Genomic DNA, 18,465 nt, shown 5'->3' with positions numbered 1-18,465 from the left:
TGTCGCCAAGAATCTCTTCCTGACTTATTAACGCCCTGATCTAATTAGGAGATTTCAGCTAGCTTTGCAAAATTACTTTTCCTGAGATTTGGCTGATTTAATATTAGGGTGTACACAATCCAGTTTTCATGAGAAAGAAACAACTACTTAATTAGATCAATATTCTGCAAAACATAATTATTTTAGGAAATTATACTCTAGATTAATAATGTTTGCCGTTCTAACATCTGTATGTTTGGGATTTTGTTAGAAATTAGTGAGATAAAAACACGTAGAAATACCCAGTGATCCCACAGAAAAAGTTTCAGTGTCTTTGTCATTAGGTCCAGGCATGGGAACTCATCATTGAATTTTTATTCTAGTTTAATAATTTCTATAAATTTATTTATATTTCAAGAGATAACTAGCTTTCATGAAGTGTTATCTTAGATGTATTCCATCGGACTGCTGGCTTTTGGTTCTGATGCACTGAGTGTCCCCCAACACCTGTAAAATGGACGTAATAATTATTATTTTTAGAAGGCTTAAACTATTTTGATTAGCACTCATTTTATTAACATGCACTTTGAAATTTGAGATAGCATGGGCTCTCTCTATTATAAATCTTCTGTGTAGGGTAACCTCACCTGGGGCAAACTGGAAGTTGACACAGTAACTTTAATAATTTTATACCATTTTCCCTGTGGGGAGGGCTTGACATATCAGATCTTGGGAGTCACCTACCTTGTTTTGTGAAAGTTGCTTGAACCCGGTTGTGAGAGCCCAGAATAGTTAGTGACATGTATTTTATGTCTTCTGCTGAATCCCAGAAAGGATTCCAGAGATGAGAACTTGAACAAGGGAAGCGACCAGACTTCCCTTATTTAAGCAAAAGTGGAACAGCGCCCATCTATTCCTCCTGCTTCCTTTCCAAGGCAGGAAATCTGTTAGGTCTTAAGGATAGCAAGGCCTATAAATAGTCCTCAACCTCCAGTCAAATGAAGTATCTGGAATATTAGATCAATTTGAGATGGTCTGTTGCATTAAAAAAAAAAAGGGAAGACACGAAGCTACAAAGGCAGGCAACTGAGAATTAGAATCTAGAACTATAAGAGGAAATGGACAGGCTAATGGGAAGTAACTGAAGAACTCCCACTGTTGTTTTTGTGTGTGTGTGTGAATTCGGATGTTTAAGTTAAAGCCATCCTTACATATCTGGAAGTGTTTGAGGTTGCTTTGAAAACTGGATCTGTCGAGGTGCCTGTTAAGTTTCAGCCATTGCTGGTTCTCAGTAGCCAAGTGGAGTCACAGGAGTTTGGACAGCCCTGTCCCAATAATGACAGAGATGTTTGGAAAATTATGCAAATCCTTTGAGAAAGAAGATGATCTGTTTTCATTAACGGAAAAGGTTTGCATTAAATAGAACACCAAGATGTTTACAAAAGAAATGTCAAAAATGTTTTATTTTTAAAAAACTATTTGCAGATCTTCTATCACCTTTGTAGACATCTGTCCATTGTCATGTTTTCTTGTTAAATGGTGTATTAATTTTGAAATTTTAAGTTGAGTAATTTCCTTCTTGGATTTAATGAGAAATATTTTTGTAGTTACTAGTGAGTCTGACTTTATGTTACGGAAGTTATTTAATGTCTGTATTTTCTGCCAGAGTCTAATCCACATTACGTATATTGTCTATATTGTTTATTCTCATACCCAACACTCTGGACCAAGTCTTGGCACCTGGTGTGTCCTAGATATTTTGTGTTGACTTAGTTAATTTCATATCATCCTTAAACTTGTGTGAATATTTTTTAATTTATAAAAAAATTTTCTTAGCAAAAATGGAAGTGGGATAAATATGAGTGTATATATTTGAAGTAAAAGGCAAGGCACATAAGCAGAAAGATAGCACAGAAGCAAAATTAGAACAGTAGGGGAGGGATTTGTTTATCTTTGTACTTCTAGTTCCCAGACAGTGCCCAGCACACAGTGGGTCTCAAGGAAGGTTTGGTCCTGACTGACTCAAAAAATTTGGGTGACATAGCAGGTATGAAATGATGACATGTTAAGAAAATCATAGAAATAAAAGTCTAATTGAATAATAAAAGGTACGCAAAAGAAATGTAAATAAAGTTGATGATGATTTAGGATATATTTGATATGAAGTATGGTGGAAAGATTCAACTCAGGTTATGGCCTAAACTCTCAGATTTTTAAAAATAAAAAAAGTTGTTTTAGGCATTACATCTCTTGTTTTAATTAGAAATGACTTTGTGGTTTTTATATAAATCAACCTTAATTAGAATCTATTAATGGCTTCTATGATTAACTTTGAATTTTATATGTAGAATACTTTAAAATATCTATTATATGCTGTTAGAACTGTGCATTTAATACATTTAATTTGTAAAGCATACTGAATTGCTTATGTTGTTTCAGTTCTAATGAACTATATGAATATATATTTTTTAATTTAGTGCCCCAATGCCATACCTGATTGGAGTACACTCCAGCCTCATAGAGGTGAGTATCTGTCAGACATGAGACAGTGATAAATTAATTCATAAAACTGATAGTTAAAACAGTTGTACTTTGAAAGAATATCAATTGACTAGTAGAAAACAGTGACTAGTTTCATATTATACTTACATGATAATTTTCCAAAGGGTAATATGGAAATAATTTCATTTCAATTCATATACTGAGTGACCATCTTCAATAGCTTGAAACCTATTAAAATAGGTTACATTTGGTAGAAGTCACGTGGTAAGTTTTAAAGACTAAAAACTTGAGTCCTTGACGAACCACTTTCTTTGTGGTACTGGGGATCTTTCATATCGATGTCTTTTTCAGACCTGTGTTTTGAAAGTTAGAATTTATGGAATTATGAGTCATAGAGGGAAAATGTTCTTATTTTACAAACTTACTATCATCCAGTTTATTAATATGCCTTTTTAAAATATAGTTTTAATACACTAATTGTGAAATTTTAAATTAAAGATAGCTTTAAATGTTTTTGTAATTTTTTCAGTCCTATTTAGGGACTTAAAATATAGTGATTTTTTTTTTTTGCACTGTCACCTCATTCCAAAATGTTTTTTGTCACTGGAGTCATCACTATAGCAACAAGCCTTGAACTTTCAACATCTTGAATTTGAAATCAGTGAGATTTCTGAAGAGGACTTCTTATAAGGTTCACATCTAATAAAATAAACAAAAGACTTGGATCAAAACAAAAGAGATAGGTCTGTCGTTTGGCATCATTATGCTGGCTGATTTCAGTTTTATTCAAGTACATTTCTTTTTTTTTTTTTTGCTAGTGGTGCATTTTGTACTTTGACTCACTTTCTAACGAGCAACCTAAGTGAGTTAGATTTGGTTTTCTTATCAGTTGCTGTCACTGTATCCGCCATCAGTCCTCGCTTTGTTGATCACGGGCGATCCTGCTGATAATTTTCACACCGAGGATCCCTTATGGAGAGCCATGGTCCTCTAGGAATCCTGACTTACGGACGTCTACATGTGCTCTGGATTCGGTCATTTTTTTTTCTTTTTGCAAAATGCTGGGGCAACATTTTTATTTGTTTAACCTTTAAGAAAGAATACATTTCAGTGAGTTTCTTTAGGAGGTTTAGTTTGGTTTTAATGTTGAAGTTTGGGTTGGATACCGTTGTGACTCTTTATATTTTGTTAGTTTTTAGAAAACTTGTTCTTACATGCCAAGGTACTTACAGTGAAAGGACAAATTGCATAAAATATAACATGAACAAAGAGGTATTTAATCTGTTATTAGATTGTAGAATATGTGACTGGTAATTTAGTCATCAGTAGTTTGACTTTGTGCGAAATCTAACCATCGTTGGTTGAAATGGTTTCAAAAAAGTCATCAAATTTGATTTTGATATTAGTGTACATGTCTTTCCTTATTTAATGTATCTAACAGAATATGTAAATTTTGCAATGTATTTATTTATACAAATGGAAAATATTTAAAGTTGTTGATTGTACCTGTTGTTATATTATATTTTTCTGTAATGATTCTATATCAACTTTTGAAACCAATGATTCAGCTTTTCCAAAATATTATGAGAAGGGGTATATGTTTTAAATAGTCAATTGATCACATATTTATTTGACACCTATAGAAAAAAATCAGTGCTTGTTTTTAAGGAACAAATTTAAGAATTATTTGCTTCTTAAAGTAAGGAGTCTTATGTCTAGGAGAAATAGTCCATTCTAACCTTAAATTGGCTCCTGTCATTGAATGAGAATATTTGGCGCCATGATTAGACTGGCTGAAATCTGTGCCTTATATACTCAGGGCTAACCAAACTGTCCTAATAGTTAGCATTATTTGGTTTAATAGTGAATGAGGAAGTATACTAGGAACTTCAGGAATGTCTTTCAACTAGCTGGGTACCATTTAGTAACTTTCTCCTTAATCTATTATAAGATGATAAACATCCTGCGATTCCATTCATATTACGAGTGTGTCATGTCAGACATTTTTTACATTAAAATCCTGATGTTTTGTGTTGTTTAATTTTATATAAATGGCATTATCATCACAATGTAGATATAGCTATTTACATATTTTTATATGTGAGACTGAACTGAGGAATTGTGTACATTTTGTTTGGCTACAATTACAACTAAGTTTTTTTTTTTCAGGAAGAATCAAAATATTCTTCAATTTCTCTCAGTGAAGAGAGTTTCAACATTTTATCAGTTTACTAAGACTTCTAAACATTATTCGCAGACATGAAATTAACCTTCTTCTAAATTTTTCTTTTAATTATTTCTATGTAATCATGAGTAAAAGGTGGTTAGAAATCTCTTTTGAAAATGTAAATTTGCTTCTATAGTAAGGATGGGGCATTTTGTTCTCCCTGAAAACCAGACTTGAGGGATGAACTCAGAGCTGACTATGGCCTTTACTCAATTAGGAATAAATTAGTAGGGGCTACAAATGTGAGGGTCATGTTAATTGTTTAATATACAATAGATTCTAAATAAAATATTGACCCAGTTCCATAGCATCACGTGACTGCCGCCACATGCAGCTTCCTCACATTAATGTGCGCGAGGCGCATTTGTAGCCCCCACTGCAGGAAGGCCTCTAGGCAGAGGATGTGGGAAGGGCCACCTCTCCCACCTTCCTGCTGTGCTTAATAAGACTGTCCCAGTACCCTTTTCTTATTTTCAAAGAAAAAGGCAAATTCTCTTTTCACATTTTCTTGCTCTTTCCTCATCTAATCAAGTTTATGAATTTTATGATATAAAAATATGATAGAGAGAGAGAGAGAGAGAGAGAGAGAGAAACCATTTTATGCCATGTGACTTTCCACTTCTGTTTAGAAAAAAAAAATAGCTAGAGCCAGGTTTGGATGGAAAACTTAGATAAAATACTGACATTAATCCAAATGAAAAAAAAAAGATTTAAATTACATAGTATTTTTTTTCTTTTTTTCAAATATAAAATTGTTCACATTCTGGTGGTCTCAGTGTATTGATTTATTGAAATGAATACCTTTTCCATTCCTGAGTGGTTCCTTGAACAAAATTCAATCTTCAGCTATATCAGACCTTTCAAAACTAAGAGCAACTTTGAAAAAGTATACATTTCATATTAATACTGATTTCCTTTATTCAGAGTTTTTGTTAGTGTCCAAAGATTTTGCAAAACCTTTTGGTCACATAGCCATTATTCTAAGCTATTTAGGTGAACTCATTTCATCCCTTAAAAAAATACGTCAGGTTTCTGGATTAACTTTACATTTTCTGTTAAAAGGAAACTTAGAATTAAAGACGGAAATCAAAATTATGACATAGTTTTTCCATACAAATGCCATTAGTATAAATAGATTTTGCTTATAAAGTATGTTGTTTTTGTCAATATACTGTCATTTCTAGATAACCATGTGTTTATGCATGTAAACCATGTTTATATATGTATACATGTGGAAAGGAAGTGAAATGAATTTATGTATAAATGTTTTTGCAATACCATCACTATTATAAATGACTCTGTTAATTTCTTAGAAACGGCCATGTTCTGAGTCTTACTTTAGAATTATAATGTCTTTTAAAAGACATATTTTTGGAATCATCTGTGCCCCTGAGAATCCATATTCTACATAAACATTATAAATTTCTTAACACATAAAAATTTCCTACTAAAGACTATCATTTTTCTAGCAAATTTAAAATTCTACCTAATATGCAGAGATTTGAAATGCTAAATGAATCAGAGAAATTTTAGTCTCAACTAACTTAAAACAACAACAAAAAAATTGGTTTGGCCAGTTTAAAATTTAAGGTGTTTAAGTAACAATTCTAAAAAATGGCTATTATTCTAGAATGTCACTTTTAAAAATATGTCTCTGAAATTAATTGACCTATTGCGAGTTAACCTATGCAATTATGGAATCCTGAGTTGATAGATACATTCATTAATGAGCACCTTTTTTACATGAAGCAATAACACTATTTGCTATTATTTAAATAAGACTAATTGAATTATATGATTTAGGTATACATATTATTTAAATAAGAAAAATAAACAGTAACTATTTCCTTTAAGGATGAAATATTTGATGAAATTGTAATTCACTATCATTTGTCCACATCTTGAGATAATTTGAACAGTTGACTAAGCTGTCAAACAAATAAGACAAATAAGTCAAATAGTTAATCTGATAGGCTATTAAATTTGATCTTTTCTATTGAAATTCAGGTGATAAATATTACTAACAATAAATTCCATATTACTGCCCTCTCTGTCATTTTTTCAGCTTTCAGTCCTCATCATAAGCCTGCACCAAATTGAAATGGAAATATAGAGAACATGTTTATTAATTTAAACTTCAGTCAGCTTATGTTAGCCCTGCAATATGATTTATGCTAAAAATAGGTATAGAACTGGACACAAGCTCCTGTATTGTAAGATTGAAATTCAATTGATAAAATTTAACAGACAGAAGTTTTTACAGTTTTATGTAGCTGTGCCTGTTTTGTAAGTCTTTGTTGTACTTACCTCTTGGTAGTTAAATTATATTGTATATCTTTAAACTAGATATGTCTAGATGAACACATGTTCTATTTTAAGCATTTTTACCCAATCTTTTTGAATGGTTGTGTACAAACTATTTTTCTCATAAGGCAAACTTGTTTATATTCTTTCATAATGTCAGATTTTCCTTTTTTCTTTCCCCAAGGCTAATGTATTAAGATAATTTTCTCTACATTTCTAAGCTCATAAGATTTTGGAAGGAAAATATACTAAGATGTTTATTTATAATTGTCTTTTTTAAACAGAGAGTGAAGAATAAATCATTGGAGGATGTGGTTATGTTAAATGTTGACACAAACACTTTAGAATCACCATTTAATGACTTGAACAACCTACCGAGTGATGTGGTAAGTCCGAAGGATATTTTGTGGTGAACGTATATATATATATATATATATATATATATATATATATATATATATATATATATATATATATATGTATATATATGTTTTCTCCTGGACCCTTGAATTACCAAGAGTTGTTTTTTCCCCTTTTTAACAATCTGAAATGCAGGGCTTGAGTGTGTGCAGGGGGTGTGAGAGGAATCAATGTAGAATCTGCATGGAATCTTTTTACCTTTTGGCAGTTGAGGAGACGTTGAATGGAACATCATACTCCTTATTGTAAAAGTAGGATCATAATTAAAAAGCTCGGCGCATTCATTAGGCAGAGGTTCTTTAAACGTACGTCTCTTCATCTCATCTTAATCATTATATTACAAAGTAGGCATTTCTGTCTGCCTAGTGGCATGTCTTGCAAAAGAATGAGAGTTTTTGAAGGAAGAAGAAGAAGGGGCCCAATTATCCGCTTTGCTTCCCTGCCACCTGCCAGCGCGATTCCTTTTAATTAATGATCTGATGGCACTGGTCAATATAATAAGAAATGCTTGTACAGTTGGGGTCAGAAAATTCTGGCTTTGATCTCCCTCAACTTTCTGAAACATTTATTTGTTTTCTCTAAATTATTTCAGTTTTATTTTTAATCTTTTCTATCCTGCTGAGGGCCGCGAGAATGAAAACCTACATGGTTTGTCATTTGCTTTGGCAGAGCAAAGACTGCTTACTTATAATTCTATTTGTAAATTAAACTGCAAACCCAGTTTGTCATAAAAGACATCTGATCCTTTTGAAATGACGAAAACTGTCTTTTGTCTGTAAAGGCTGATAAATTAAGTGCCAGTTCTCTCCTGGTCTTTGATCTTGCAGAGGGTTTGTGTGTGTGTGCATGTGTGTGTCTGCAGCTTATAATAGGATATATTCTGTATTTCATGTTAAATAGTCTCCAAAACTGAATTTTTTTGGCCTTCATGATTCCTTAGAACTGGACAAAAATGCACACTAGTATTGTTTCTGTATATATTTCAATGGCTGTTTAAAAATATCTTTATAACACAGTTCTAAGTTAAAATAACTCGGTTAAATGTTTTTTTCAGGGATATTAAAATTTTGGAATTTAAAAACCTTCAGAATATATTTTCTATAATAGTACAAGTACTTTGAAATCACTGTTAGAGAGTTTGAAAAATTGAACTTAAAAGTCTTAAAAAATACAGTAACACCAGCTTTGATTGTTTTTATGGCCAGTGATAGGAAAACTATGATTTTAAAGTCAAAATCAGGGCATAAATATATGCCCATAAATAACCTAAAAGACTTGCTGACCTTGAAGCAAATTAAATTGAACTACTTTATCTTACTATCATAGAATTAATGCTATGTACGAACAAATCCAAACCCAGGCCAGTGAGGAATTATATTATCTTTTTAGTTCATTATAAGTGGATCGCCTCATTATAAAAATTTTGCAGAAGCTGCTAGAAATGTTTAGAGTTATTCATTTAGAAATCCATCAAAGTAACCTTGATTGGATAGAGAAGTAATTATGAAAATAAAGTCCCAACTTTTAAGAATATTTTCCTTATGTGTATGGATTTCCTACTGTTAAATGCCCTAAGGAGAAAAGATTGTTTATTAAAAAAAAAAAAAAAAGGAGGAAAGAAAGGAAGAAAAAAGAGAAAGAAATCAGCTTTTTTGTGTCATTAAAATTTTTATAGTCAGCTTTAATGATTGCTCATTCTTTCTTTGAGAAAATCTTTAATGGTAATTGTTTTGATGGGTGATTCTTTTTTAATTAAGAAGTATTACTTTTCTAGTAGCATTAGTTTGATATTAAAACATTTATTTAAATATATGAAGCAGTTAAACAATAGTCACAAAATGTAAAAGCTTACATATAAAATGACAAAGAGGGACCATCTTATAAGCAACAGTTAACTAGACATAACTGAAACAGTAAAACGTATGCAGAAGAAGGAACACTGCAAGGTGGTATAGATACAGTATTTATATGTATGCTTGAAATTAAGGGCCATAGACTTAAAAATTTGAAGAATGAATACATTGAAATAGCTCTGGAGTAGAGCTTGGACTGTTTACTGGAAGGAAGTATGGGATGTTTTAAGTTATAGTGATATTTTGAAAAATACTTTAGGTGATTGTTTAACCACCTCTAACAAATTTAGCTTTATCATCAGTTTTCCAACAGCAATCTCTTATAATTCTGTAGGAAATATGATAAAGTATCAAAGTCACACTTTCTATAATTATAAATGTTTTAAATGAGGCATCTTAAAATCGCACATGCTCTTACTAAATTTTTTGTGTGTGATTTGAATTAATAAAGTACACTTAAAGCCTGAAAAATAGTCCTGCTGGTATTGTTTGATTATGTAATAAATTCACTGATATTTAAATGAGGGCCTTTTAAAATCATTCCCCAAAGCATTTAAATTATACTTCCAGCCTAGATGCCTCTCTGTCATGTGTACTCGATTATTGTGTCAGCTTGACCAGTGGTCTTGGCTGTTCAAAGGTCAGCGGTCACACTTGTCCTGAATTACTGGTCTTTTTTCCTGTGGACCCTCTGCTGTGTTGCATGCTGTAATCTTCTTAATGGCTTCATTCCAATATTCACACATAATATTTTAGATTTATTGACTGTTAGAAATACTACCATGCCAGTAGCAGTTCCGCTACTCTTAAGGTATTTAAAATTGGAAAAATAAATCAGGGCAGAGCTTTCAGGAATCCTTTGTTTTCCTTAAGGGAGGGGGAAAAACCCTCTTCCTGTCTTCTGACAAGAACACTTGTTTTTCGATTTCATCATTTCACTATAGATTTGGATCATTAAAAGAAAAAAAACAGAAATTTTATTGGGAGTGATGTTAACTGTATTGATTATTACATGGAATAACTTTTAAAAGCAGTAGATCCATTAAAATACACGTTTGTAGTTTTTTGGCTATGAATACATTGTGATTTTATTTTTTATTGGCTAAGCCAAATACGGATACCTTCAAACATATGTAGTTTGAGTCTTTTGAAATAAAAATGTAAATTTTAGGACTATATAACAATACCAATTGAAGTTAGTGTTGTTGTGGAGTGTTTTTAAGTGTGGGGATAAAAGAACCAGTTTGATTAAATATAACGTTTGAAATCTCAAATGAGTTCATTTTAATTTAAGAAAATGCACTATTGAGACCCTCCATTCCAAATATATACACAAATTTGGTTTCAATTACATGCTAATTTAAAATGTTGTATTTCTAAGCTATTACTGCTCATTTTAATTTTTATTATCATTAACATTTTGAAAGTAATTTGGGGAATTGTTACTATTTCAAAAATAAATAAGGCAACCCACTTGTTGGAAAGTTAAGTTAATTAGAATTATAATGAGATTTACGAAATCTGTCTTCATGTGGCTATTAAGTTAAAACAATTATAAACTAACTCCTGTAGATGAAAGCAGGTTAGAATTGGCATCTGAAAAAGTAGCATGCATGAGAATATTCGTTACTAGGAACATGAATTTGACCTATATTGCTTCACTGTCTTTAAATAATTTTACTAGATTATAGAAATAATATGCTCTGAGACAGGCCAGTGTACTTCCCACTATTTTACATAAGAAGAAGGCACAGAAAATACACGGTTCACAGTGTTTCTAGAGCTTTAGTTCATACAGGTTTTGATCCTCAGACTTATGCCCCAAACGCCAGACCACAGACCCTCTCACAGAAGCATGATGTCCAGGGTAATGAGCCACTATTCAGGCTCTCAGAGAAGCTCCCTGTCCATTCTAATCTTGTTAAAGAATATCAGTGTGACCTCTTTCATTTAAATTGGGATTTCCAACGCTGTTTTAAACATTCATTTTCATCTTATATGTAATATTATTGGAAAATGCTTTTGTATTTTCTGCTATGAAGGGAAGGTAGAAAATATAGCACACTTAAAGAGATCCTGTACAATTCCCTGTAAATCACAGTGTATTATATATAGGAATGGAGCTGCATTTGGTATCAAGCATATAGAATTCCTGAAATGCTTAAGAGACCTTCCTCTAAAAAGGAGTCATTTAAAATACCATGAATATTGTAATGAGGCTTTCAAGTATCCCACGAAGGAATAGGTTTTTATTGTGCTATGAAAAGGAAAGACACAGATTGCTCTGAATTACCAAAAACCATTAAAAGCCTAAAGAACTGGAGAAAAAACAAACAAACCCCAAACTCTAACTATAAATAACATTTTAGATACTTGCATTCAAGTGAATTAATTGGGGAACAAGTTTAGAAAAGAATTGGCTTTTTCAGAGAATGTTAAAAATTAGCTTTAAAAAATTAAGTATATAAACAAATGTAACTCTCACCACGATGCAGATAGTCAGTAGATATGTGTATTTGTTGGCTGTTTAACGCGAAGGTTTAGTGTGTTGAATTGTCATAAGGCACGCTACATAGACAAACAGAGGCCCCAGGGAACATGCTGTTAGTTCCAGGTTTCCCACTGCAGGGCTGGAGTCCTCACTGTGTTTAACAGTCCATGGAGTCCGCAGAAATGCCTCGAGTGCCCAGATTAGAAAGATACCAGATTTTTGGTTTGGGTTCTAGAGTGATTTGGAGAACCTTGTTTTAGACGAGTCGAGCAGATGTGAGGAGACGAATGCTCTTTGGGTTTTAGCTCCTGGAGCACGCAGCCGCGCCCTCTCTCCCTCTCCAGCTGTGGGAGTTCAGGCCCCTGGGCACGCCTCGCCCCAGCCACCCGCCGGGTGCTGGGCGGGCAGTGAATGCTTGGTGAGGGGAAGTGGCATTGCAGCTCTTTTATCGTTTGGAGTAGAAGTTGCTTTGTAAATCCCCTGTCTAGCGTTCCGTTCTAGAACCTTTTATAAGGGTATTTTCATCTGACTTTTATAGTCATGAAAGGAAGACACCTGGAAGCATGCTTAATATGTACTTTGTTTTATGTCCTCTCTGGAAAAGGAGAGCATGGTGTGAAGGCCATCACGGTGCGTCTGCCCCGCGTTGGGTGTCTGTGGAAATGCACCATGCTTGCAAATAGTGATTGTGAGAGCTGTGGTTGTTTATAAAAAGGCTTTCTTTGTTGTTGTTCGTAAACTATTACAGATTGTGCTATTTTTCCTACTATTTTCTTGGTGTGTATTTCTTAAATATAAGCCTTAAATACAAAAGCAAAACAAAACCGAAACTCAGAACCTTCAATAACTGGGCCTCCCACCATCTCCCCCACGGCAGCCACCCGGGCCTTAGCAGCTTCTCCTATGCATCGCTGTGCTTCGGCCATTCTACAGCTGATGTCTGGTTTGTTCCTCTTAGTGGTTGAAGTGTTCATGAAGTCCTCTGGCTTCCTCATGCTTTTCATTTCCGACTAAATTTCCTGGCTTTTCTGCTAATGTCCTTTTTTTTTTTTTGTATCATCTCAATAGCATTGCTTCTCTCTTCTTACTGCTAACATATAGACATACAGATGTATATATACATATTTAAAAATACAAAGACCTTGGTTTTGGTGTTAAAAATTATTTCCAGTTCGTTTCTAGCCCTCTAAGTTCTTGACATTTCCATATTGTGTGATACTGTAAACACTGTCACAACAGCAGTTCCCAAATCTTGCTGATGTCATAACGATGTGGTAAACATTTAAGTGAATGGTGTTCCTGGGCCCCATCACAGAAGTTCTGACCCACTTAATGAGAGAAATTCACGTGGAAGTGTGCCTGGGCCAGATGGTCCATTCATTCACTTATTCATTCATGCAACAAGCATTTATTGAGCACCTGCTGTAAGCCTGTACTGTGCTGGAAGCTGAGTGAACAGGAAGACATATGTGCTGCCCCCGGGAACTCACGTTCCGTTTGACTGCACCCAGCCACATGGCCACGCCAAGTCCCAAGGGCTGTTGGGAAATAGTTGGGTTAATCCAGCACCAGTCAAAACTTTAGGATTTCTGTTAGCAGAGGAAGGGAGAGTGGATGTTGGTGGACTGACAGCCATCTCTGCCATGAGGATGCTGAAGTGAAAATAATTTTAGCCCCGCTGACATGCCATTTTTCCAGTCTGCAAACTTTGGTGGCCCCGCCACCTCAAGGGGTCGCAACATCTGTGCAGAATTGGCTCGAGTGCTGAGTATGAGTAAGCCAAGCCAAGTGGGAAGAGGACTAGCACATACAAAGGCTCTGCGGTGGGAACGAGGTTGGCAAATTCAGGAAGTGGAAAGACGTCCTGGTTAGCTGTAGTGGGGTGAACAAAAGAGAGGGTTCCGCAAAACGAGGGTGGGGGGCAGGCAGGCGTGCGGTCAGGAGACCTGCTGTTCTTGCTAAGGACGGTGGTCCTTATTAGGAATTCATGGGAGAGAGAGAGTGTGGTCCACGGTTCCTTGTGATGACATCACACTGGGTTCTGGGTCCTGCGGGTCGCTGGGCAGGAGAAACGAAGGGGCTGGTGAGGTGAGAGACCATTGCGCTCATGTGGGTAAGCGGCGGCAGGGGCCTGAACTCAGCAGTGGCGGGGATTTAGAGAAGGGGGCGCAGATTTGAAATCTCTGTCAGAGGTCGGCCTGGCAGGGCTTGGTGACATATTGCGTGCGGGAGATGACAGGGTGAAGCTCGAAGGGGACCTGCATGACTCCTTTTTGAGCAACTGGATGAATGGAAGTGACGTTGATTTTAGAGACAATGGCGTGACATTGCACTTGAGGCGGGCTTAAGAGCAGTGTTGGTTGTCTTAAATTTTAGGATGCCTTCGGAAAGAAAATCGTTGTAGACGACACCATGTTAGTTAGGTTTTGATAGGTAATTAAACATACAAAGAAGCCAGGTTATGATACCCAGCAAGGAGGTCATATGCTTTTCATTTAATAAATGTGAAAGGCTACTGTTTTAATCCTTCAGTAGGAGCTTGTTAGAAAATTATATTAAGAGGGAAAGGTTAATTTTGTTTCTTAAGAACTGGACATTTGAAGGATTAAAGAACTGTGGGAATTTAATGTCTGATTCATATGAGAACCATATCATGGTTCACAGGAGAATAAAAGATTCTAACTTGTTTTCTAAAGGTGATTATTTGAAGCTTTAACTTTTTTTTTCTAAATGTGTGTAGTTTCTAGAATACGGTTTACTTATGTAAAAGGAGACATTGAGAAACATCCTATGGGTGTTTTAGGTTGTGTAGTTTATCTAAATACTATTTCTGAACATTTAGTTTCACCTGTTCTTTACTCTGTCTGGTGTTTCTCTGTGTGATCCTTAAAAGTGAAATGAAAATTTCTGGCTAAGGTGGTTAATTTCGTTTTCCTGAAGAAATGCATCTAAAACTGAAGTAAGAAAAAAATGTGTCACTTCCCTGAACGATTCAGCTCATTTCTGCTCTGACTGCCCGTCGCATTCATTGCATCAGGACCCAGACGTGAGCACGTGGCTGGCACTCTATTAATTTATACCTGTTTGCTGTGTTTGCTCAGGTACTCGCCTCCACTTAGTTCTTGTCACTTCGGTGCCGAGAGGGTAAGAGTGGAGAGTTGCTGGTGACATCACCGTGCTGTGGTGAGCTCCCGCCGTGCTGAAACTCACGTTGTCACTTCTCCCACGATGGCCGCTTAGAGGCCTGAATTCTCGGTGTACGAGAGGTGTTTAAACATTTCTAACAGCAGCCAAGTGATCTTTATTTCTGAAATTCTTTTTACTGTTTCACTTTTTTTTCCCTTGGTCCACTGTAATACTTAATTAGACTTGAAAAATATTTACAGACTGAAAAATATAAAATAAAATGTCAGTTGTGAAGCAATCTGTAGCCATTGGCAGTTGAGAATAAAAAGCACAATGACTGATAACTTTCTCAGTATCCCATTCTAGCCATGTGACTAAAGTCCCGGATGCTTTTCTGAGTTCAGAGTTATGTGTGAGTATGAACTTCAGGATTCTGTGGGCAGATGTATATTCATTTCATGACTAAACTTACAAGTTTGGAAATTAAAGCAGGAAATGCTATTTCCCAGACCAAGTATTGAAAAAGTGTGCAGGAGACATCACCGTCTTTAGAGGTAAAAACTGCTAAAAGCTAATGAACCCTGTAAAGGGCAGCAGAAACTGGTGATAATTGACCCCAGTGACCTACCGGGCAGCAGGCAGCAGGGCTTTTCTATTTTCTATTTCTCATTTTCTATTAGAGCAATATCCTTATATCTAAAACGGACTTTAAAAAACAATTTCATTTTCTCAGGCGATTTTTGACATTCTTTTGTGCACACAGAAACACTTACCTCGGCCACCCTTCTGGTGTTGGAAAACAGCAGCAGCAACCTCCGGCCTACTGACAGTCGAAACCACCTAGAGAGGCCGAGGAAAAGCTCTCTATGCAGTTGTAAAGGTTGAACTAGGCAAAGGAACCATATTTCTCGCAAGGCAGCTTCTCTCGTCTCACATATCTGTGTGAAATCAGTTAGCATGCTTATGTGGAAAAGCACTGTCCAATAGAAACTGAGTATGAGTCACAGACACAATCCTAAATTAAACCAATACATTCCAAATATTGTTTCATCAAAATAAAATTTATTAATGAGATTATTTTACCTTTTTTTTTTTTGATACTAAGTCTTCAAAATCCAGTGTATATTTTACACTGACAGCTGATCTCAGTTTGGACTAGTCACATTTCAAGGGCTCGTGTGTCTAGTGGTTACCATATCGGATAGCAAGTTCTAGAACAAGTATTTCATCCTCCTTTCCGGCTTCTGCACAGCTCCCGAGTGACTCATTTTGGAAGTGAAGAGCACATGTTGATGATTTGGTTAGGAAGGGCTGTGGCAGTGTGAGTGATATCCTGGATAACAGGAGCGGCCAGTAAGCAGCCACGGAGTTGGGGAGATAGAGGCTCAGGAGGGGTTTGACTTGCCTCGCTCTCTGTGAGTGCATGTGTGATGATTGTCCTAAGAACACTTGATTTGTGGAGAACTCAACTGTTTAATTTCATGTTTTGTAGGAAAATACAGTTTGAGGAATATTCTTTTGAAAGAAGGCATGACATTTTTAAATACGTTTTTTTAATTTCCTAAAGTAAAACTTAAAAATAACCCAACCATTTACTTTTTATAATACTTTGAAAGGCTGGAATCATACTTCTTCCATCATAAGCTTTTCTGGGGGGGAGGTAATAATTAAATACACACATATACTGACATTCGTTCCCACTGGTTTTTTTTTAAAAGGCACTTGAAACTTAAAAAAAAAAAATAATGTTATTACAAACTTTAGAAAAAAGGCCATTAAGTCAGAAGATTTGTATTTGCATCCTTCAGCTATATTTATTGTTTGAATGTGTGGGTTATCTAAAAATGTGCATTTATTGAGCTTTATTTTAATAATGAAAACTTCCTCTTCAATGAGTCCTGGTTTATGCACTTTGTGAGCTAAATGAATTAGGCTCTAAACTTTTATTTGAATCTATGGAGCCTGGACATAAATTGAAAAGATCACAGCTGTGGGGAGAAGGCCTATACTGCAAAGGCCTTTCTGCATAGATTATGAACGTTATAACTCAATAATTTTCTCAAAACTATGGCTATAATTGGACCCAATGGGGTTCTCTGCCTTTGATCAGATCAGAGTAAGTGTGACTTTACACTGGAAAATGTCACTCCTGTGAAGGTTTATCACCTGTAGAGCTGGTCTTTCCTCTGATGCTGTGTTCATTTCTCATTAGCATTATTCAAAGTTTAGTTGTTAATTAGGTTGACACTTCAATTACAATCATCATCTACAAGATTAGTCAGGACCGCTTGCATAAAGAAAGAAAACCATTCCTTCTTTGCATATATATCTGTAAAGGAGAGATGACATTATTTTGTTATCTGGTCGTTTCATAAGGATAAAGCATGCTCTGTGAAGGGAGCAGCCCAACCAGACTTTGTCCTATCAGTTCCTTTTCTTGAGGAAACAGATTTCATAGGGCTTGATGTTCCCGCATACATGAGCATCAGTATTTTTCAAGTGTACAGAGACTGGTTTTCTATTATGTGTGAAAGGAATTGGTCAAGCGAACGGGATGGGGTGCATAGGAAAATGTCATATCATTGCCCCCTTAAAAACAAGAGTACACATCAGGGGTGTGACCACACTCACACAATATTCCTCTAAGGAAGCGCCATTCATAAATAATATGCATTCCTGAAAATACACAGAACTTGAAAGGAAGGCAATGTAGAAAAAATGATAACAAATTTAGGTGCCTTTTGCAATTATGTCAGTTCCTAGATAATGAGTTTTTCTTTGATTTAAACACATTAATATTTTATCTGATTACTGGTTCATAAGGCAGTGGCATTGAACTCGAACCCAGCTTGTGGTGGTGAAAAAAACTGGACAGAGCTGGGTTTAAATGTCAGTTTTGCCACTTATTAGCTATCTAGTGAGGGTGAATTGGTTCACATCTTTGAGCCCCTATTTCTTTCTTCATTCATAAACGGTAATATGAATGCCTGTCTTAGAAGACTGTGAAAATTAAATGAGACAGTATAACATTTGCGTAATGTAATTCTCTACTCATGGTAGGTTCTCAGTAACTTTAACTTCTCTCCCCTCTTTTTATCTGATAATGGTGAAAACTGTTCAGTAAGTGACTGGAAAATTGCATGTGCAAATGCGGCTCCCAAAATAAAATTAAACAGTAAGTGATCCTGGAGGACCTGTAACAAACAGCCTTCTGAGCCGAGCTGAGCGGTACCCAACCTGCTGCAGCTCAAAACCAGTAGGCACATGTTGTAATTGCTAACAATCTGCAGAAAAGTGGCTCACAAGCAGTTTACCGTAAAATAATTAAAGCTTATTTATGTCAAGAGGCCTTGGGAAAAAAAGAGAGCATGGAGCGACTGGCATTAGCACGTTACCATCGGCTCCTGCTTTCGTTTCAATTAACAGACCAGCAGGTGCTCTCTGCAGTTAGAAAGATAAGATGCCGGGAGGAGGATGAGTTTGGGCTGACCTCCAGACACCGTGGTCTGCCTGCTGATTGGGTTCGTACCTCGCTGTACCAATTTCTGAGGTGTTAATTTAAC

The 18,465-nt window shown here is 35.4% G+C and overlaps 1 protein-coding gene across 1 annotated transcript in view; it reads left to right on the top strand.

Moving 5' to 3' along the window:
• Positions 1-18,465, top strand: part of DENND1B (DENN domain containing 1B) — a 192,702-nt gene that overhangs the window by 111,637 nt on the left and 62,600 nt on the right. The window contains exons 12-13 of the mRNA XM_019637992.1: positions 2,457-2,502; positions 7,297-7,398. Coding sequence (XP_019493537.1) covers positions 2,457-2,502; positions 7,297-7,398 — 148 coding nt within the window. The remainder of the gene's footprint in view (positions 1-2,456; positions 2,503-7,296; positions 7,399-18,465) is intronic.

The sequence above is a fragment of the Hipposideros armiger genome, unplaced genomic scaffold (genome assembly GCF_001890085.2).
Source record: "Hipposideros armiger isolate ML-2016 unplaced genomic scaffold, ASM189008v1 scaffold_37, whole genome shotgun sequence".
Lineage (NCBI taxonomy): Eukaryota > Metazoa > Chordata > Mammalia > Chiroptera > Hipposideridae > Hipposideros > Hipposideros armiger.
Note: the sequence above shows the minus strand (reverse complement) of the source record. Positions and strands in the feature narration are given on the sequence as shown.